The following is a 21,138-nucleotide window of genomic DNA, read 5'->3' on the forward strand; positions in this document are numbered from 1 at the left end:
GCCAGCGCGAGACATCAAGACCAGCTCTTTCTAGATTTTGTGGGCAATATAAATAACAGAAAGACTGTCACATAGCCAAAGAGAGTTGCTTTTACCTTAATATGAGGCACTTGGCTCTTGCAGAGGCCACATATGGTAGGAACTATTTATGCCACCTCAGTAGGCCGTTGAGGGATTTTTCTATATAGGTTAATTCCGCGAATATCAACTACACCCTAGGTACGCGATCGAATCTGTTCCAACTCTTCAGCCACTCACCAAAAGTACCGAAGTACTGCTTCTCAATTTCAGGTTCTAATATGTTCGAGTCCTCAGTCCTCCTCCACCTGGGCAGTTTTGTTACTTTGGTTTGTTCGTCAGCGGAGCCAAATCTATTCAGACAACCCAACATAGCTCACTGATAAATGATTCCAATAGTACATCCCATTTCTGCATTGACAGCATTAACATCGGTTTCAGCGAGCCTAGAAGTATTCTTTGGTCAAATATAAAGCTTTTTGGGAACGGATGGTGTAAATGCCGTAATGGGGTTTAAAATGCAATTTCAGCCAACATAATCTCCAAGCTGTAGATTTTGTGGCTTTTTCTAAACCGGGAACGAGGGCCTTGGGTAACTAAAAGTCGGATAGGATGCAGGTACAGGATAAGGTCTCCGACACCTCACATGTACTGTCATAGAATTGCTGCATCGATAACAAGATTGAAAGTCGAGATTGATCAGCAAGCGAAGGAAGATCATGAGACAATCGAAGGCTCCATCGATTGTATAGTTTACGCTTGATAAGCCAAATAGGGAATCGATTTGCAATAATGATCTTGTGATGCCACTATCTACAACGTTGATAGTTTGCAAAACTTCTTCAATAATTTTATGACAAGAAATTACGTACCCCATTCATATTCTTCACGCACTCCGACCAGTTTATATCCCAAATCTCGAATGTTACTTCAAGTAGAATATCGTACTAATCCCAATGAAGATAATGCCGAAATTTAGTGCATAACTCGGGTGCAACGATAGGGTTGAGTAACAATCGGTTTATATGAGAACTTCACATAGAGGGTGATGATTATGTAGATCTCAATATCCTCTAGTATAGATTTGCACAATCGCTTCTATAGTACTCCAATCGGGAGGAATATGAATTAAAATTGAAGCACGTGAGAAGGAAAACGTCCGGTGCATCCAACATTTATACCCCGCATTTCTTATCCAGGTAGCATCGTGGCCTTTCATAGTAACGAAGTTATCAGAATGACCATTGCTATACTCACTCACTATTGGAGACAACAGAACTAATTGAACTAAATTACAAGTACTACGCTTCAATGTTTTATTTGGTAATTGGGTTATTGATTTATTGCTTTGAAATTTCTGAGCACTCTTTGCGCACGTATACTTTGCCCATTAGACTAAAGAAGACATATGACCGACACGCGGAACTTAGATTTTGTGGACTGTCCGTATCAGTGTGCAAATTTCCACACTTCCGCGATGAATGAAATGCGGCTCATCGGCTTATCAGCTCACCTGGGTTTCTTTTGTCGTTGTGATACCCTTCCCATGCGCTTGGGTATAGTTAGACTTTGAGGGTTTTACCGAGATTGCAGAGTAGTAACCAATGATAGTCCTACGCGAGACCTCGATTCCACAGTAAGTTAGTCATATTATGCGGGATGATACGTCGGATAGTGAAAACAAATATTTCGTTCCTGAGATCACTCGGCTCACTTAGAAGCTTAACCATTAGTAGGCCCATGCTAGGTGTCAAGCCCACCAAGAACGAGGGCAAATGACCAACCCCCAGAGAACTATCTAGAGTCTCCTGTTTAAAATCATAGCACTTGCTATTAAAATATGATATGTCACGCCAGGTTGTCACCCACCTTCAACGCTATAGCTATAGGATTCTACGTACCGTGTCAAATTAAAAGGTTACAGCGTTTCATCTTCTAAAAACCGTTCTATACTATCAGTCACATGAGGGATATGCTCACATGATTCAGTTTCGAGTAAGAAATGGATAAGGAGTGGCATAGAGAGTGTGGACAATTTTGCCATAGATGGGCTTTAGTGTTTCTAGATCACGTTTTCCTACTCTATTCAACAGATTTCACAGTAACTTGGGCATATCATGCGGATAATACGTCCGGTAGTGAGAATAATTCTTTCTTTCTTAGAAAACTCGGCTCACTTAGAAGTTTAACTAATAGTAGGCCCATGCTAGGGGTCGGGCCTACCCTAAATCAGGGCGAATGACCAATCCCTAGAGACCTATCTAGAGTCTCCTGTTTAAAATCATAGATTTCGCCATTGAACTATGTCACGCTAGGTTGTCACCTACCTTCAACGCTATAGCTGTAAGATCCTACGTACCGTGTCAAATAAAAGGGTTACAGCGTTTCATCTTCTAAGAATCGCCCTGTAATGTCAGTCACATTAGGGATGTGTTTACGGGACTCAGTTCCGAGCAAGAAATGGACTCGGAGTGGCATGGACAGTGTGGAAGATTTCCCTATAAAAGGGGCCTTGTGTTTCTTGATCATGTTTTCTTGCTCTATTCAGCAAGTCAAGTGTTCTCTCTGCTCGCTGCACCTTCCAAAGAGTTGCCTTCTCTTTGGTATTCCATCTCTAGGAGCCAATATCCAGTCCACTGTCCTTTTTCAACTCCAACAAACCTTTGACAGGATCTATCAAAATGCTCTTTCCAGCTGTCTTCGCTCAATTGGGCCTTTTCGCTACCGCTGCGTTGGCTATTCCTCACTTGCTTCACGCTCGAGGGTCTGGTGGACAAAATGTGGTCTACTGGGGAGCAGATCCCCATGTGCAAGACCTATCGAAGTATTGCACCTCTGATTCCGGCATTGATATCATTGTGCTTTCATTTATCAACGAATTCGGCAATGGCAAAACCATTCCAGCAGGCACTATCGGAAACCAGTGCTCTGTCTCTACCACTGGACAACCGCAAAACTGTGAGAGTTTGGCTGCCAGCATCGAAACCTGCAAGTCTGTCGGCATCAAAGTCATTCTTTCCTTGGGCGGGGCATCTGGTGCATACTCGCTGTCTTCACAGGCTGAAGCTGAAACCATCGGCCAGAACCTATGGGAGGCGTATGGAAACACTGCTGGCTCAAACGTTCCACGCCCATTTGGAAAAACCTTTGTCAACGGCTGGGACTTGGATATCGAGGCCTGGAGTGGAAACAATTACTACCAATACCTGATTTCCGCACTGAGGTCCAAATTTGCGTCTGACTCCTCCAACACGTACTACATCACGGGTGCTCCGCAGTGCCCCATCCCTGAACCGAATATGCAGGTCATCATCAACAACTCACAGTTCGACTATCTTTGGGTTCAGTTCTACAACAATCCTTATTGTTCTGTCGGTGGCAATCTCAACTTTGATGCCTGGGTATCTAATGTTGCTGGCACCTCTTCTGCCAACGCTAAGATCTTCCTTGGAGTTCCTGCTTCTCCTCTTGGGGCTACCGGTACTGAGAGCGGTGCCCGATACTATTCCGACCCCAGTGCACTGGCAGCACTGGTTACTAAATATCAGAGCAACCCTTCATTTGGTGGAGTTATGTTGTGGTCTGCGGGGTGGTCTGATACCAACGTGAACAATGGATGCACCTATGCCCAGGAGGCTAAGCGTATTCTGACTACTGGATCACCTTGCTAATATGCACTACCGGTAAATACGTGAGATATTTTTCGATTTCTTTATTCTCTTGTACGTGAAGGCTGGGATCCTTCTTTACTTGCTTTCTGATCTGTGATTTGGTTTTGAAACGATGAAACTGTGAATTGCCTGGTCGGTTAGTTTTACATAGGTACTGCATATTAACTCACCTCTTTCACAATTAGTGCAAAGCTAGTAGTCAGTAGTAATGCCACATGTACTACTTTGAAAAGTTTTATTAAAAGCCTGGTATATGAGACTACTCCTGAGGTCCGAAGGTGAAATTTGCTACGCGGAAGTATCCCCACCATTCTCACCATAGAGGGGTCCCGAGGGCACACCCCGTTCATAGAATTGGCCAATCTGTGCATTGGCCCAACAACCATATTCACAGAGTATGAAATTCGACTGAAATTAGCCTGGAAATCTCGAAGTCGGATGACTTGTGAGCAAAGGCAAAAGCTCATTTATTCGCCTTACGCATTACGATAGAAAAAGGTTCTTGTAATGATGGAAACTTCCAAAGAGTGACTTTATTCTGACAAATAGTAGGATTAGTTCCAGTATAGTTTGTAAGGTAAGCGAGTCCTATGATCCACCCAGTCGACCACTCCGAGGGGAAGCTTAGTCGTACTTCCCCACGCGGTCCTTGATGTTGAGGTCAAATAGATCATCAACATCGGGTTACTGCTTGGCAATTAACATAGCTCCAGGCAGAGAAGTACATTTGTACAACAGCCTCCTAGAAATAGTTGAGATGAAGATTGAAACTAATTTTTCGGGCAAAGATCCAAAATGAGCTTGTGATATCTCAAATATCAAAGGTAGACCCAGGTCCCCCCGGATGAAGAATAAGATTGGGATCAACAATTGAGAATCACGAGCCGATGACTGTAAGAAAAATGCCCCTCAAGCCAGAGTAGTCGTTTAGTTTTCCCAGACGTTTTAACATGTCGTCTCCACTATTTCCGATAGACGCGGATGTGCATGGGCGCTGGCTTGTAGAACCAAAACCCGCTGGACTCCAGATCCTTCGCTGGGCTTGATAATTCAAGGCGGTACGAACGAAGCAGTTCTGGGATGACCTTATAAAGTTCGCACAGCGATATCTGCTCAACGGTCAACCTAGATCCTGGATTCTATGGCAGAGTGATTGCACTTACATTCTTTCCCATACACATTCTTGACCCAGCTCCAAACTGTAACCAAGACGGTTAACACACGTTCTAAGCTTTATTTGGATTAACTTGCCTGAAGAATGTGTTTATTCATCTTGTCGGCATCTGGCTTCAGCCATCGATCCGGGTTATATTCCTCCGCATCCTCTCCAAAGACTGTTTTATCGAGATGCACGACAGTCGGGTTAATTCCCACACGGACGCCGCCGGGAATCCACTGCCCCGAAATACTGCGACCATTTGATGGTACTTTTCGAGGCATTGTAAGTGCCACACTAGGATGCAAGCGAGCGCCTTCTTTAATACACGCGCTCAAATAACGCAGTTTGCTCGCTTCGTGGTACCATATATGCGGAAAGCTCAACTCGCCACGCTGTGTGGCCTGAGAAATCTCGTTGTTGAGGGCTGCGTAGACTCTCGGGTTCTTCAAGATATAGTATAAAGTCGTGGACAGGTGAATTGCTGTTGTATCACTCCCAGCAAAACTAAAAAGCTCTCAGTTTTCTCGATTCTTGCTCCGGGTATCAATCAAACTTACTATCCTCCAAAGGCCTCGAGCTTCACATCATCGATCTGGAAATCAAGCTTCTCGCCTTGATCTCGATGAATGTTATATACTTTAGATATAATATCAGTACGTCGAATCACACTGTCATCAGAACCCGATGCTTGAACATGACTCTGAACAGCAGAGTCTGCTGCGGTCGCTAGGTCATTCAAGGCAGACAGGGCCTTGCGGGTCTCGGCAAACAACACCCCAACAAGCATGAAGAAAGATCGGAGGTATGATGGCATGACAGCTGAAATGGCCATGGCCGGAATTAGTGTATCAGTGGACTTCATTATCCCAAGATGGTCGCCTCTTGCTTTCATTAAACCGAACATTTTGCTGAAGTAAAGCTCTCCAATAACATCGTAAGCGTACCTACTCTACTGTTAGATATTGATAATAATGAACTTAATAGTATTGCTCACATTCGTGTCCACTCGAGCAGGTCAATGGAAGCTTTGGCGTCTGCAACATCTTCAAGTTGCTGTAGTAAAACTTCTGTGCATTTATTAACGTAGGGCTCTGACTGAAGAATGCTCTGCATAGTATACACGCCGTTCACAATGCGGCGCCGCTGAGCATGGACTTTGTCATCTGTTGATGTAAGATGGTCTGGATATCGGGCTGTTGAGCAAATTATTTTAGTTCTGGTCAACAATGCTCATACTCCTGAAGAAATATCTCACTATATGGCGCGCGAAAAGCCAAATAGAAATCGCTCTACCGAAAATTCAGTTTCCTTTCTTGAAGCCAACGGCATTTCTTTCCCCCTCTTTCCTCTTCTTATTCGCTGACCTTTATAAAGCCTGAATTCACTCCATAAATGATTTTGATGGCCTCGGGGTCGCTTATCGAAAGCTCATTTGGGGCAATTCGCACAACATGGCCTGGTCAACAACGCTTAAAAGAGCACAAGCTTGAACTGGGTAGAGAATATCGTACCATACCGTGCATGCAGCAACCTTTGAGTCTCGTGGGGATTGCCGCGAATCACGGAGCGCACAATCCAGGCTCGTGACACAGAGGCCCAGAATGGACCTGGAAATCGTGCGAGTGGGTGGAACACCCGCGTGTAAACAATCCATCCCGTCCAATATGTAGCAAGCAAAAGGCCGAGGCCGTGCAGCAAGTCGTAGAATGTTAGTTTCCAGTCGAATATTTCGATGTCTCCCATTGTGAATCCGAACAACTGGTAGATAATAGACTGTAGGAGAGAAAGTTTTCAACCCATGTCAAGTTTGACCCGAGTATTCTTTATAAGTGGGCCCACACTAGACGTACGCATTCGTAGTAGTCTATTGGCTCTGATTAAATTGGATCATCCTTTGTACAGTATCGTTATCCCCTCGTCCGTCCCCAGGAACCACAATTAGCACGGTATCATTAGTGTATTATTTTGGCCAATCGATCGCGAGACTAAATTATATTGATATTTTATTGGATGTTTACGCTCCACTGGCTACTAAGTCTTCAACGCGTGGTTTTCTGAACGTGTCTCTATAACATTACCTACCAATTCGCCTACCAATCTATCTGCCAATCTGCCTACCAACCTGCCTACCAACCTGCCCGTAGTATATACAGTTTATATGGACAACTAATTCTCTACAGTTGCCCTTTGGTGCATGTGGTACTACACATAAGCAAGGTGGGATACCCTCTCAGCTTATTGAACTAAAAGGCCATATTCAATCTATTCCCTAGGGAAAATTGTATGCGTCTGAAGCAAAGGGAGTCCTCTGTCTCGCGTAGCAGGACTCTGTCTCGCGTAGCAGGATAATAATATAGTATTGCTACTATCTACTATCCATTCGCCATATCTCTACGTGCCCACCGAGCGAAAGCAGCCAGCAGTCACCTCTACTAATGCGGCTATTGCTCGCACACCTTTTAGTGATGAAATCAAGAAGCAATTAGAGATCACTATTGCTATCAAAGACTCTCACCATTCTATAAGTAGTGTTGATATAGCGACTCAGTATCGTGCTTCTTATGAACATCGAAAGACGAATCGTACTTTGTTTCCTATTCTTTTCTTCCTCCTTGATGCAGCAATTATAAATGCTTATCGCATTAAATATATCTATAAACAGCAGCAGCAGAGTGAGCTACCTAGCTAACTAGCTTTTCGCGAGAAGCTATAACAAGAACTCTTTGCCTTTGCAGCTTAATCACTACTCCCACTAAACTGGTAGATAGAGCTTAGAAATCACTAGTGGATTCAACTAGATACGCAGCAAGCTTGTATATGGTGTTAGTATATAGACTTATCTATTCCTCCTGGATATCATGATAAAATGCAATGGGAAATTAAGTCTGACCCCTGAAACATACTATTTATGCCGGGGTTACATGGTTCTTTTGTGTTAATTTAACGGGTTCGCTTTTATTGAGAGGCTAGGGACGCTAGGCTGAGTCGGCTCCTACTTAGTGGGGGGCTAGTGTCTTGAGTGGCGAGCCTTGCGAGAATTCATGGAAAAGAAACGGCAAAAGTGGCACGCTTCATACGCCCTAAACTTGACAAAGAACAGTCGTGTGAATTCTAAATCGCATCATCGATATTTATGAGTGTCTTGGTCTAGTACACAGCTTGATGGTTTATCCAAGGCGCACAGAATGACTGGGACAACAGTATTAGAAGGGCGGCCATACCCCGGTCAGGCTAAAATGGGACCAAAAGATCAAAAGACCTAATCGCCAGTTTAGATTGATTACTACGTGATCCTGGCGTCACCCTTGGGTCCTTGGGGTGTTGCCCGCGCGGATAGTGGACAGATTCCTCTTCTCTTCCTTGTGGCGATGACTACTTACATCTAGCGACAATGAACATGCGATGCCACAGAAAGGGGACCATTGTGCCCATCGTGCTGCTTCTGGCAGCAATAGCTAATGCATCAGATATGCCATCCTGCGCAGTGAGATTGATTCTAGTCCCTGGCTTTGAATTGTGCTAATAATCTACTTTAGATAGACTGCCCATGACGGCTATTGGAATCGAAGATTCGCCTTGCACTTTGACCAATACCACTTGTATCTGCGCAGATACCTCGCTGCAAGCCAATTTGACAGCTTGTGTGCAAATGACCTGCACCGTCAAGGATAGTCTAAGTAGGATACCGCTCATTTTAAGACCGAAGAAACATGATCAAATTTGCTGATCTATCAACTAAGCTACGGCAAACGCTACGAGTACCATGTGCCATAGCCCAATTCGCAACAAAGCCAATATCATCACCATCACAAATTCGGTGTTTGGGGGGTCAGCAATTGTTGCAGCCTTTATTCGAAGTCTGGAGTTCCGCAAGCATTTTGGTCTAGAAGACATCCTTGTGATATTTGGACTAGTAAGAACTTATCCGCAAGCAATCATGATGGCTTCTGTTGACTCTCGTAGCTTTTCAGTGTTGGAATGGGTATACTGGAATTTTTCAGTGAGTATTCCGCAGTCGTCGATGTACATTAACAAAAAAGAATTGAGCTGAGCTCTGCGATTTGATATCAATTGGGCTTTGATACGAACGAAGAAAATAAGAAAGAATAATTGGTATTTACTACAGTAAAACCTGTTTAGTACGGTTCAATGCTAAACTAATCGCTAGAGTCTAAGTCTCTAGCCTCTAGACTTTTTATGTAACGGAGCGAATCCTGAACCTTTAGAGTCCTGTCATTAAATCAGGTTATTGCCAGCGTATCACTGCTAATCCTGCAGTATACCTTAACCGCCTCTCTACCCCTCTCCTATTTATTATAAATAGCCTATTCTAGGGAACCTAAGAGTTCCCTCAGAATCAGTCTCGGTACTACTCATATGATATATATCTGTTCCTAAGACATCCTCGTCTTACTCAGTTAATAAGCCCTATCCTTTAAACGCTAGAGCCCCTATACTTTATAGTGAGACAGCGAGGTGGCCATTTCGTAGGTGCGAACTGGCGCAGGGCTAAGCCCCGTAGTGCGAGGAATCATGACCTTACATGGAACCACAGGTGTATTTAAACAGTCTAGAGGCTGGAGTCTTGGACTCTAGCGATTAGTTCAGCATTGAACCGTGCTACTGCTTCCTCCATTCTATTTCTCGAATCCACCTAAATCCCAAGACCCTCTTAACAGGGTCTAATAGAATTATCACCCCGTTCTTACCTCTCTCACCCTAGTCTCGAGACTTCTTACCTATATCACCTACACTTACCCTAGAGTGCCGCTTAAGTGGTGAGGGCGCATTGACTATTGACTGCGTAGAATACTCGGCTTAAATACGGCTGAGCGGACGAGAAGCCCTATTTCCCACACCCTATGGTCGTATGTATTGGGATAACATGCTAAAGGGACATACATCCTTACTACGCTCCTTGAACAGGACGCTCTCATCCATCCCTCGTAGTCGTACCTCGATATCAAACTGGAATCTCAACCACCATTACTACACTTAATTCAGGAATATACAAAAATCGAATAATTTTTTTCAAGTATTTTTATTGGCAAATTCACTTTGAACAGCAACATGTCCATATAGATCCTAAACAATGATAACTAAATGGGCATAAAAGAAAAACAAAAGAAACAAGTCAACAAGGTAAAACCGCGGATTGAAAAGAGATATAAATAGATGGTTAACGCCCATGAAAGATGCCATCTCCTGGTCCATAATCCTCTAAAAACTTATGCTTGTAACAGTGCATATAATGGTCAAAGGTCCCTTTTCGGAGCAGTCCCTTGCGCTCAAGTCTAAGCATCAGGTAACAAGCCCAGAGCTGGCAGCTCTGTAACGGAATCTTTTCCGCCTCTTTTGGGACAATGATTCTGTCATCTGCAGGAATGATACCGAGATAGTGCGTGTCTTCGACTTGCCAGCTATTAAATCTCTTGTCAGGTTCTATAGACAATCGACGATTGCCCTTGTAGCCAGTGCTGTGGAGCCGGATACCACGGGTAGCACCTGGACACTTCATAAATATCAACCAGTGAACGGCACCGTCAGGTCCCGGCTTGCAAATTTGAATGTAGAGTTCACGGTGGTCGTGATCGATTGTTCCTTTACAAGGTATGCTGTGGACGGGACACGCGGTTGGCCCTCGACTAGGCATAGCTGCGATGAAGGTTGCTAGCGGTTGATACTTGTAAAAAGGTGCGAATAGTTCGAATGATAGAGTGATAGAATGAGAATATTGAAAATGTTTTGAATGTGAAGACTGTTTGCTGTGGTGGTGAAGTTTATTTCGAGGGATGACTCGATCATTCTTATAGACATCCCTTGAGTCTATCCACTCTTGGTGTGTACAATGGGCGAGGAAAGTCTTTTGTTAGGCTTCAATAAACAAATCCTTTGTCTTTGTTACTCGACTTCGTGCACAAAGACTATATGTAATCTCTTTGACTAGCCTAAAATAGCGAGCAAGCATTGTGTCTTCCTATATTAGATGATATTGTGTCCTTCAAGTGAAAGGGTCGAAAGGAAACTCTTCTTTGTGGCGTAGAAAGAAATCAACAATAGTCAATAATGATACAAGGCCTAAGATAGCTCACTGTCTCAAGTGTATATTCACTCTGTCATGTTTGCTCTAAGAAAAGAGGGTCGATAGCTATTGTTGTGGTACCTAGGTAGCAATTTGGTAATCTTTGACAAGATATTAGCTGCAATTTCATATTACTAAAAATGCTGTCTTCATGAAATTTGTGTCTACTGTTCAAATATAGAGATTCAACTGATCGGGGCAGTTAGATAATTTAGATCCCCTGTTTCACATCTTTTTTATGTAGCCTGTGTGAAAGCGATGGTTTGATCAATACAACGGCTTGTGTTTATGTCTTCTTACCACACCTGAACCAATTCGCGACCTGATCAAAAGGTTTACCGCAGGTGCATGAGAGTGGCAAGATGGATCCATGGGAATTGTTCGCCGGGATGCCAATTGTTTCCACTCGGCCATTCGGGTATGATAGGTGGGTCTACTGCCACTCTAGAACAGACTAAGAAGGCAATCAATTCGTCCTGGCGAAAAGAAATGAACAAAGCAGAAAGATTCGCTTTGGCACCAATTGCTCACAGCAAGAACTTGGCTCAAGAATCCGACATTGAGCTTCTGGATCATTTGTGTCGACCGAAGCTGACAGGTTCTGGAAACTTCGGATGGATTTCCATTGCCAGATTTGTCATCTGGTTAAGGGATTCCTGGGCAGAGGAGCGGACGAAAATCACCCCATTAATTTAGTTTGCTATTGATATCCCCTTTGCCATCCTCTTTGGGCGAGCAATATGCTTCTCATCTCATATATGCGAATTAATCTTCCAAATTATGACACTCTTTCTCCAGATAAGTATATCTAGGTAGGCATAGTAGACAACGGACTGAGCCCCACGGGGTATCTGCCCGATTCAAAACACGTTAATCTATATTCGGCCTCTAATTTCCAAGAATAGACCAAATGATAGATCACCTGACGCGGCCTCGGGTATTTTATACGAAAATGGTAGTTTGTACTTCCCCTTTATATAGCTTCCCTCCTTTTCAGCTAGCATAGGATTGACCTAGAGTTTTTGGCTATATCTCCGGTCTCCCATAACCAACTCAGTGCCATTTCACTAGAAACAAAATTTCGACCACCACTGAACGTCCTGATAATGACTCCAGTCGCATTGTCCGAGGACAATCCTTTGCAGCCGTTAATCGCGGAAGTAAATGGCGATCCGGTAAGTATCTACAAGATATGCTCAAATCTACGCAAACGCACTTGCCTTTGAGTCAGATAAAATGTACTATATACCAATTTGAGCTGATCTTGGATTGTGTATGTGTTGATCATGAACTAATCCTCCTTCGATTATGGAACTAGGCACAACTGCAATTGCGTTACGAAAACCACCGAGTGGCCCGTAACAACCAGCAAAGAGAAAAGATTTTAGCGGACAGCTTTTCTGGTTGGTCTATCGATGAGATTTTGAAGCGATTGGACGGTCCGGCAAAAGAGGATGGGTTTGTTGATCCTCGAAACTGTCTTGTGATATGGGCTAGACCCTCACCTCAAGTTCGCGACTTGATAGGTTTTGTTCAAAATGAACTGAAGAGTGTCGCCCCTTGTAAGATCATTCGCATGCAATCATTCTTTAAACAGCTTGTTCTACGCTGAGACTAGAGCTGACATTGAGAGACACAGCTCTTTGGTTGATGCCTCTCGAAAACCTTCATATAACTGTCTTGGAAGCAGCACACTCCTTGACAGAAGGGGAAATCGAGGAGCTTGTTCAAACTCTTCGGTCGTCTGAGGATATCACTGCTTCCCAGATTGCAACATACCCACTGAACCACCCTACGCGCCTTATCAAGCCCATGGTGAGCTTTGATTCCGCCGCACTAGCACTCAGCTTTGTTCCCGCTGCTGCTGAGTGTTCAAAGACGGAAGCTAGCACGGACAGTGATTATTACACATACCATCATCTTCGTCGGGACATCTTCGACATGGTACGACAAACTAAGGTCCCTGTGGCTTCGCGGTATAGTGTTCCCTCGGCACATCTTACCATCGCACGGTTCATCAACCAGAATGGGTTTACCGTGGATGGAGAAGATGGTGTAGAGAAAGTGGATGCTTCGAGCGTCAAGTTGTTTATTGATAAAATTGGGGAGATCAATCAAAAACTGCAGACTGAGTACTGGCCTCGGGAGGGTGCCATTAAGGAAGGTGGTGAATGGATTGTTGGGCAAGAGTGCCTAACTATTCGCAGGGGTCGGGTCTGGTATGGTGGTGGTGAAACTGTGACACTTGACTAGATGTACGTATGTTTGAGTAAGTAGACAGCAGGTCCTTTTGATACAATTAGATGGATGGAGATGGTTGGAGAATGGCCCGGGGGCTAGTATAGAATTATTAGAATGATAATTAGTTAACAAGGTTGTATCTGAACCCTAATTTCTAAAGCAGAAAGGACATAGGGGGGCGCTAAGTGGATTGGCTAGTCCTAAATTAGACTGACCTCTTTCTACTCCTCACTCCACCTGAGCATCTCCATTTGGACGCTGTGATCAATATCACATTGAAACAGCAATGGGAAAGTCATGGAGCCAAAGTGTGTGGATTCCAAATCCCCCGATAACAGAGAAGAATGTCTCTGATCAGAGTGGAAAGGTGACCATATTGACAAAACGATGAACAATATGTATAACTCGCTCACAATCTCTCAGGTATTCATGATAACAGGAGGCAACTCAGGCGTGGGATTTGAGCTGGCAAAAGTCCTGTATGGTGCGAATGCCAAAGTCTATATAGCTGGTAGATCGGGAAAATGCGTGCTAGAAGCTATTCGGCTTCTCCGTGCTGAGATCCCTAGTTCTGGGGGCGACTTGGTTTGGTTGCCGTTGGATCTGGCCGACTTGACTTCTGTCAAGATTGCAGTTCAAGAACTTGAGAGAAATGAAACCAGACTCGACGTGCTTTGGAATAATGCAGGTGTCATGTGCACTCCTGTCACGGTCAAATCAGAGCAGGTACCATTCTTCATCCTGCACCCATACACTAACAAATCTCGACATTGAGCTCACCACTACATATATTGCATAGGGATATGACCTTCAAATGGGCACAAACGTGCTCGGGCCTTATCTTCTTACCACCTTACTGCATCCGATAATGAGGAACACGGCAGAGACTGCCCTAATTAGCTATGTGAGGGTATGTTGGGCCAGCTCGATTACAATAGAGTTGTCTCCTCGAGGTGGAATCGAATTTGATGCTTCCGGATCACCGGTACTATCTAACACCAAATACACCAATTACTTTGTTTCCAAGGCCGCGAATAATCTGCTGGCATGGGAGTTTGGGAAGAAATGCCAGAAAGAAAACATCCTGAGTATTGCAAGTGAAAATATATCCCTATTTCTTATGCTGCAACAGTCTGCTTGCGTACCGATAGTGAATTTTTCCAGGCTTTTAATCCTGGTAACCTCGACACAGGACTGACTAGGTACCTGACATTACCCATTGTTGGATCGATCGTACCTCGTCTCATAAGTTTGGTGATGTGGCCACCTTGTTACGGCGCTTATGACGAGCTCTACGCGGAAATTTCTCCTGACTTGACCATTGCAAAACTCACTGGTGCATAAATATGGCTATGGAGTCATGTGGGGTATCTGCGCTCGGAAATTGAGAATTCTTTGCGAACAGAGGATGAAGGAGTTCGGGGAAAGCTGTAAAGCTCCTAGTGTGGTGCGAGAAAGAAATTATTGGCTTTACTTGAACAAAGGCCATACTTAGAGCTATATTTACTCCTCTCCTATCGTATTTTGTCTACTGAGGATAGTGAGACTACCTAGGTATGCAGAATTATGTTTCTGGTCTGGACAAATTTGTTGAGCATCAACCTTCAGGAAGCAGCCTTGCCTATATATATCTTCGTACGACGTAGCACAGCCACTCGGTTACGGCGAGAAATGTTCAGGTAGGGTTAATCTAATTGACTTTCAAACATCAAGATCAAAGATGTTGATCTTATCCCACCACGGGAGCAGGTTACGGTGTTGTATGGCGGTGACGATAACCAAAGTGTATGAACTTGGAAAGCGAACACGATTAGCAACGAGGATGTAAGCAGCCAGATTGGGGTTGATGTAAATTAAATTCTACGATATAAACAAATCGGCACAGTTGGCATTGCGAGGTCAAAAGGTCTAGACCGCAATGGAAATTATATCTAGAATGGCTTCCCCGAATATTCAATCCCCAATAACTAGTGGGCGCAACATACTATGCAAAACGGCATTTGCGCACAGACGACAACTAAGAGGAAATCTTGATTTCGGAAGATGATAACCGGAGAATTTCCTGTGGGCCAGGCGATCTAACGGTGCTACAAATAACTAGTACATGCGCTAGGAATAACTACTAGATGGATTTCTCTAAGCGACCGCACCCATAACCATATAAAGGCACGCCATGGAATTAAAAGTAAAGGATGAAACACGACAATTTACTCTGCCTTGAATTCTTCGATTCTTCGAATCCTTGAATTTTGATGATATCAGCCAATGACTTGTGTGGCTGAACACTCCACTTAAATAATATATTAAAAATGATCTCATCGGCCGAGACCGCGCTCATACCTCTCTCTATGTATCTGACATGTACTTTGGCCTTCATGACCCGAAATCCATTTGTTTATCTATGGTTACGCAAATATTGTAGCTGGTTGCTGGAAATCGTCATTTGTGTAAGGATATCACTAGAAGTTGATTGTATACAATGGTTTTCGACGTCGCAGACATTATCTACAATTGTACTCCGTAGGCAAACAAATATTGAGTTTGTATTATAGTTGCACAACGGTTTGGATATTAAAATCTGATGTAATGATGATTCGGCTTTTCGATACATTAGGTATAATATATAATAAAAATATCAATTTTTGCAGGATTCTTTTTCATCAGCCACGAGTGACAGCCTGACAGTGCGGGAGGCAAATTCATAGTGGATTCTAACGTTGTCTGATCCATCGCTGATTCGTTCGCCCACACTTTTTCCACGTTTGAGATAACGTGGCTTCGGAGACTATCCCATGGATCGAAACATTCTGACATTTAACAGGTCGTACTGCTATTACAACCGGAGAATTTGTGAACTATTGCTTGGAACCTTGGCTTTTGGAACTTGTTCCAGGCCAGGAACATGACATACTTGATTTCAATAGCTGTATGATCTATCTAGTCCCATTCTTGTAGGACTGTATCATTCGTGCAACATCGGGAACATTGAACGCTTAGTTCATTTCCATGAGAATGTCGGTGCCTCCGAGTAATAGAAATCAATCGAGTCATGCTTTCCTGTATATAGCACAGAGGTATAACTCCACTCTGCTGCGATACCCCCGATTTAGCCACACAACCCCGCCATATCCCAGTCCCGAGTCTCTGATTCGCGCACCCACGCTGCAACACTCAATGGATCATCGCTGTCTAGACGTACCTCCACCTAGACAGGTCGTCTCATCGACCCACTCCATGCAGCCGATGATGCTACTAACCGCCCTACCACTCTAGTCACTGCACCGTGCACAAGACAGATCAAATTGGACACGATCATCCCTTAAACAGGGATTGGAACCAACAAAAAGAAAAACAGAAAATTAGAGTGAGCTATGATATCAATGGCCCATGACGTAGTAGGCTCTGCAAGTATCTTACCTGGTCATGGCATATATAGATAGAGCTTCGATGTCGAGTCGATGATATCAGAATCCTTGAACTCTGTATAAGAACACCAATACTCTCGAACCCCTCTGAACGTTCCTGATTATTATTTTATTATTATTTTTTATTCCAACAAGAAACATACCTACCTCAGTTCCCGAGCCCTACTGTCCTCGGAACTATTGTACATTATAATCCTTACGTTTTAACGAACTATACGCAACGCCCAACGAACACAACTGGGCCTCGTACGAACAAGGCATCATAGCGCTCAACCTGCCACCAATCAAGCAAGCTTAAAGAAAAAAAATGTCTTCCCCCGCCCCCAAAGCTCCGCCAAAGCTGGGCTCCAAAGCCGGCACCCCGGCCAGAGCCCGCAAAGCCTCCGGCTCCAGCGCAGCCTCCAAACCCAGCGCCCCGGCGACCCCCAAGTCCACGAAGAAAGCCACACCCCGCAAACTCTCCCAAAAAGCCCCCGAACCAATCGAGGACGACGAAGAAGAGCAATCGATTCCCGAAACTCCCTCTCCCAAGTCAAAGAAGAAGACCGAGCAGCGTCGCCCCGTTTCTCCTCCCGATGACGCCTCAGAGGCCCCTTCTGCTTCCGGTTCCGCTGCACCGCTCGGCCGCGCTGCTTCGGGCCTCTCTGGCAAGGCCAAGAGCGCTGTCGGCAAGGCCAAGGACACCGCAGAGCAAGGCGCAGAGCAAGGCGCAGAGCAAGGCGCAGAGACTGTTCAGAATGGCGCGAAGGAGGCTGCTGGTAGCATTCCTGTGCCGTTGGATCTGGCTGCGCTGAAGGGCCTTGAGGTTGTGGATGGCGGAGAGATCCTTAGCCAAGATGGAACCCCTATTGGCAAGGTTGTCGAGGGAGATCCGGAGGATCTCGTTGGACAGACCGTTGGCGATGATGGAGAAATCATCGACGAGGATGGTGATTTGATTGGTCGCGTTGATATCCTGCATGATGTCGCAGACAAGGCCAAGGATGCTGTTCCTGAAGAGGCGCAGTCCAAGCTTGGAGAAGCTGATCTGGAAAATGTTGTTACGGATCTTGCTCAGCTTGATGGTCTGCCTGTTTCTGATGGCGGTGTTATCAAGAACGCTGCTGGTCAGATTGTTGGCCGCATTGTTGAGGGTGATCCAGAAGATCTCATTGGATATACCCTCAATGATGATGGTGAAATTGTCGATGAGGATGGCGATGCCATTGGTCGTGTCGATCTCATCCCTGTCGAGGAGCAGAAGAAGGCCATTGAAGAAGCTACTGGCGATGTCGCCGACAAGGCTGATGGCGCCAAAGATGACCTCGAAGATCAGTATGAAGATGCTGAGGATGGCCTTCCCACCGATCAGGTTAAGGACGCTGCTCCCGATGCCGAAGGCACCGTCGACCAGGCCAAGTCCACTGCCGAAGATGTCGCTTCTGACGCCGAAGACGCTGTCTCTGACGTTGACGATGATGCCGTTCCAGACGTTGATGACGCCAAGAAGACCGTTGATGGCACTGTCGATGATGCCAAAGACACTGCCGAAGACGGAAAGATCGAGCTCGAAGACAAGGTCGACGATGCCAAAGATATCGCCGAGGGTGCAGCCGATGATGCTCAAGACACTCTTGACGGAGCGAAGGACGCCGTGGATGGGACTGCCGAAGATGCCCAAGATAACCTCGAAGACACCGCCGAAGAGGCGAAAGATGGCGCCGAAGGTGCGGCAGAAGACGCCCAGGACACCCTCGATGACGCCAAGGAGACAGCTGAGGAGACAGCCGAGGATGCAGCCGACGAAGTCCAGCAGGAGCTTCCCGATCTCTCGACCCTCGAAGGCCTCAGCTGCAACAAGCGCGGCTACATCATCGACCAAGCAACCGGCAAGCCAGTCGGCGAGCTCACCGAAGGCGATGCCAAGAAAATCGCCAAGCTCGGCGCCACCCTCGATGACAAGGGTCAGTTCTGGGATAACCGTGGCAACGTTATCGGAAAGGCAAAGACGCTCCCCATCGAAGAAGACGACGACGAAGAAGGTCCGTTCTCCGGATTGGAGGGTCTAGTCGTTGGCGAAGACGGCTTCATCGAGGACGAGAACTCCACCCGCGTCGGACGTCTTGTCGAAGGTGACGCGAAGAAGCTTAGCGGCCGTGGCGTTGATGAGGATGGTGAAATCCTCGACCGCAAGGGTAACGTCATTGGTCGGGCTGAGCGGCTCGAACCTGAAGAGGAGGAGCCCGAGGAGGCTGGGCCTGATTTCTCTGCTGTCAATGGCCTGACTTGCAACAAAGCCGGATATGTCATCGGTCCTGAAGGTTACCCCATTGCTCGTGTTGTTGAGGGTAATCCCAAGGAACTCGCCGGGAAGAAGATCGAGGATGGCGAGATCTACGATGGCAAGAAAGTTGTTGGTCGTGTTGAGCTCATTCCTGATGATGAGCTTGATAGTCGACCTGAAGGTGTCTTCGCTGGCATGGAAAGTCTATATGTCACCAAGGATGGATTCGTCGAAGACGACGAAGGATCCATTGTCGGTAAGCTTGTCGAAGGAGACCCCAAGAAGCTTCGTGGTCGTGCCGTCGATGAGGATGGTGAGATCACGGATAAGTACGGCAATGTCAAGGGCCGAGCTGAGCCTTATGAGGTCCCCGAGGAGGAAGAGGAAGTCCCCGAGGAGGTGGATCTTTCTATCCTCGAGGGCAAGGTTGTGAACAAGTCCGGCAACGTTGTTGATCCCGCCACTGGTGCTGTCGTCGGACGCATTGTCGAAGGTGACAAGCGCCTCGCTGGTCGTAAGGTCGACGGCAAGGGCCAGATCTGGGGCGACAACGGCCAAATTATCGGTCGTGCCGAACTGATTCCCGGAGCTGAAGAGAACAAGGCTGAGGGACCTTTCTACGGCTTCGACAACGCAACCGTCGGCAAGGACGGAGTTGTCCTGGACGGCGAGAAGATCATCGGCCGCCTTATTGAAGGCGATGCGAAGCGTCTCCTCGGCCGAAAGGTCGATGAGGACGGTGATGTCGTCGACAAGAACGGCAACACGATCGGCAAGGCCGAGCGCTGGGAACCAGAGGAGAAGAAGCGAGATGTGAACCCCATGTCTGGTCGCAAAGTCAACAAGGAGGGCGAAGTCCGCGACGCTGATGGTAACCTTATCGGCAAGCTGACCCACGGCAACCTGGCCACCCTTGTTGGCAAGGTCATCGACGACAACGGATACGTTGTTGACAACGATGGCAACAAGATTGGCGAGTGCACCTTGCTCGAGAACATTCCTGAGCCCGAGCCTGAGCCCGAGCCTGAGGTCGAGGAAGAAGGTCCCTCAGCTGAAGAGCAAGAGGCCGCCGCGAAGGCCGAGTCTGATCGCCAACTTGCTGAGAAGATGATCTTCATCCTCAGACAGACTCTTGATCAAATCAAGCCCGTTTGCAAGCAGATCACAGATGTAAGTTTCTACTCCCCAAAGCAGGATGAAATCATTTTACTAACAATCCACAAGGCCATCGAGAAAGCCGACCGAACCCCCAAGGATGAACTCGACGAAGAAAAGCTCGTCCAACAAGTCAAGCCCTTGCTCGAGGAAGGCGGCCGTATCCTGCAGGAATGCAACGGCTCAATCCGCGCCCTTGATCCCGACGGACGCATCGCTGCGACTGCCAAGGCCCGCGCCGCATCCCGCGATGCCACGCCAGAGGAGTACCAGCTTGCAGACCTGCTTAAGGAACTCACTGAGACGGTTGTGAAGACGATCGATAACGGCAAGAAGCGTATTGCTGATATGCCTCACGCCAAGAAGAAGCTGAGCCCCCTTTGGGCTTTGCTTTCTGAGCCTTTGTTCCAAATCATTGCTGCCGTTGGTTTGTTGTTGACTGGTGTGCTTGGACTTGTTGGTCGTCTTCTTGATGGTCTTGGTCTTGGTGGATTGTTGAATGGCTTGCTTGGTAGTCTTGGATTGAACAAGTTGATTGATGGACTTGGTCTGGGCAGTTTGACTGATGCTCTCGGACTCGGTGGGAAGAAATAAAAATTACAGGAATGTTTCGTGTTTGAAGTTGTTGTTGGTGTTGTTTTTTTGTTATTGTCTGCTTTGCTTCTGCTTTTGTCAGCGATGATGCTTTTCTGCATGGTTTTGATTCCCTGTATGTACGATGAAATCTGCTTCTTGTGAAGAAGTTTAATGAACTTGAATATTTTTTGGACATTGATATTGGAACTTCGGTTTCAGCTTTTCTTTGTACATTGCAATGTAGAGTCCAGAACAAATACACAGTAAGTCAAGGCAGATGATGGCCTAGGAAAATTAACTTTCTATATCGGTGGATTTCTTTTTTTCATGATCTATTCACAAATTATTAGTCTCGTAAGTACAGGTACGCAGTTCTATGCGTTTTTTTTCGTCAGTTTTCCCTTATCCGTCTCGTATCCAATGTCTCATCAGAATGATTCAGATTGAGATAGTAACAAGAAATGCTGAAGGGATATGCTCATAATTACAATGGGGATTTGAACATTTAAAAGTAAACAATGTACCACTCAGGGCACTTTTGGGGCGAT

At 45.8% G+C, this 21,138-nt stretch overlaps 6 protein-coding genes across 6 annotated transcripts; 4 read left to right on the forward strand and 2 right to left on the reverse strand.

The window, feature by feature from the left end:
- Positions 1-2,699: 2,699 nt before the first annotated feature.
- Positions 2,700-3,689, forward strand: N7529_006107 (glycoside hydrolase family 18 protein; the record flags this gene model as incomplete). The annotated part of the gene is made up of 1 exon (XM_057241634.1): positions 2,700-3,689. The coding sequence occupies one exon, from the start codon at positions 2,700-2,702 to the stop codon at positions 3,687-3,689; it is 990 nt and encodes a 329-aa protein (XP_057096993.1).
- Positions 3,690-4,931: 1,242 nt separating this feature from the next.
- Positions 4,932-6,591, reverse strand: N7529_006108 (Cytochrome P450 E-class group I; the record flags this gene model as incomplete). Its single annotated transcript, XM_057241635.1, has 5 exons — positions 4,932-5,352; positions 5,406-5,792; positions 5,843-6,041; positions 6,104-6,137; positions 6,331-6,591. The coding sequence occupies 5 exons, from the start codon at positions 6,589-6,591 to the stop codon at positions 4,932-4,934; spliced, it is 1,302 nt and encodes a 433-aa protein (XP_057096994.1).
- Positions 6,592-10,027: 3,436 nt separating this feature from the next.
- Positions 10,028-10,501, reverse strand: N7529_006109 (uncharacterized protein; the record flags this gene model as incomplete). The annotated part of the gene is made up of 1 exon (XM_057241636.1): positions 10,028-10,501. One exon carries the CDS (start codon positions 10,499-10,501, stop codon positions 10,028-10,030), a length of 474 nt encoding a protein of 157 aa, XP_057096995.1.
- Positions 10,502-12,036: 1,535 nt separating this feature from the next.
- Positions 12,037-13,183, forward strand: N7529_006110 (uncharacterized protein; the record flags this gene model as incomplete). The annotated part of the gene is made up of 3 exons (XM_057241637.1): positions 12,037-12,105; positions 12,249-12,492; positions 12,570-13,183. The coding sequence occupies 3 exons, from the start codon at positions 12,037-12,039 to the stop codon at positions 13,181-13,183; spliced, it is 927 nt and encodes a 308-aa protein (XP_057096996.1).
- A 274-nt stretch (positions 13,184-13,457) lies between these two features.
- N7529_006111 (NAD(P)-binding protein) lies at positions 13,458-14,515 on the forward strand (the record flags this gene model as incomplete). Its single annotated transcript, XM_057241638.1, is given in 4 exon segments — positions 13,458-13,538; positions 13,595-13,897; positions 13,971-14,321; positions 14,336-14,515. The coding sequence occupies 4 exon segments, from the start codon at positions 13,458-13,460 to the stop codon at positions 14,513-14,515; spliced, it is 915 nt and encodes a 304-aa protein (XP_057096997.1).
- Positions 14,516-16,903: 2,388 nt separating this feature from the next.
- On the forward strand, positions 16,904-20,608 carry N7529_006112 (LEA domain protein; the record flags this gene model as incomplete). The annotated part of the gene is made up of 1 exon (XM_057241639.1): positions 16,904-20,608. One exon carries the CDS (start codon positions 16,904-16,906, stop codon positions 20,606-20,608), a length of 3,705 nt encoding a protein of 1,234 aa, XP_057096998.1.
- Positions 20,609-21,138: the final 530 nt, after the last annotated feature.

The sequence above is a fragment of the Penicillium soppii genome (assembly GCF_028829465.1).
Source record: "Penicillium soppii strain IBT 18220 chromosome Unknown utg000005l, whole genome shotgun sequence".
Taxonomy (NCBI): Eukaryota; Fungi; Ascomycota; class Eurotiomycetes; order Eurotiales; family Aspergillaceae; genus Penicillium; species Penicillium soppii.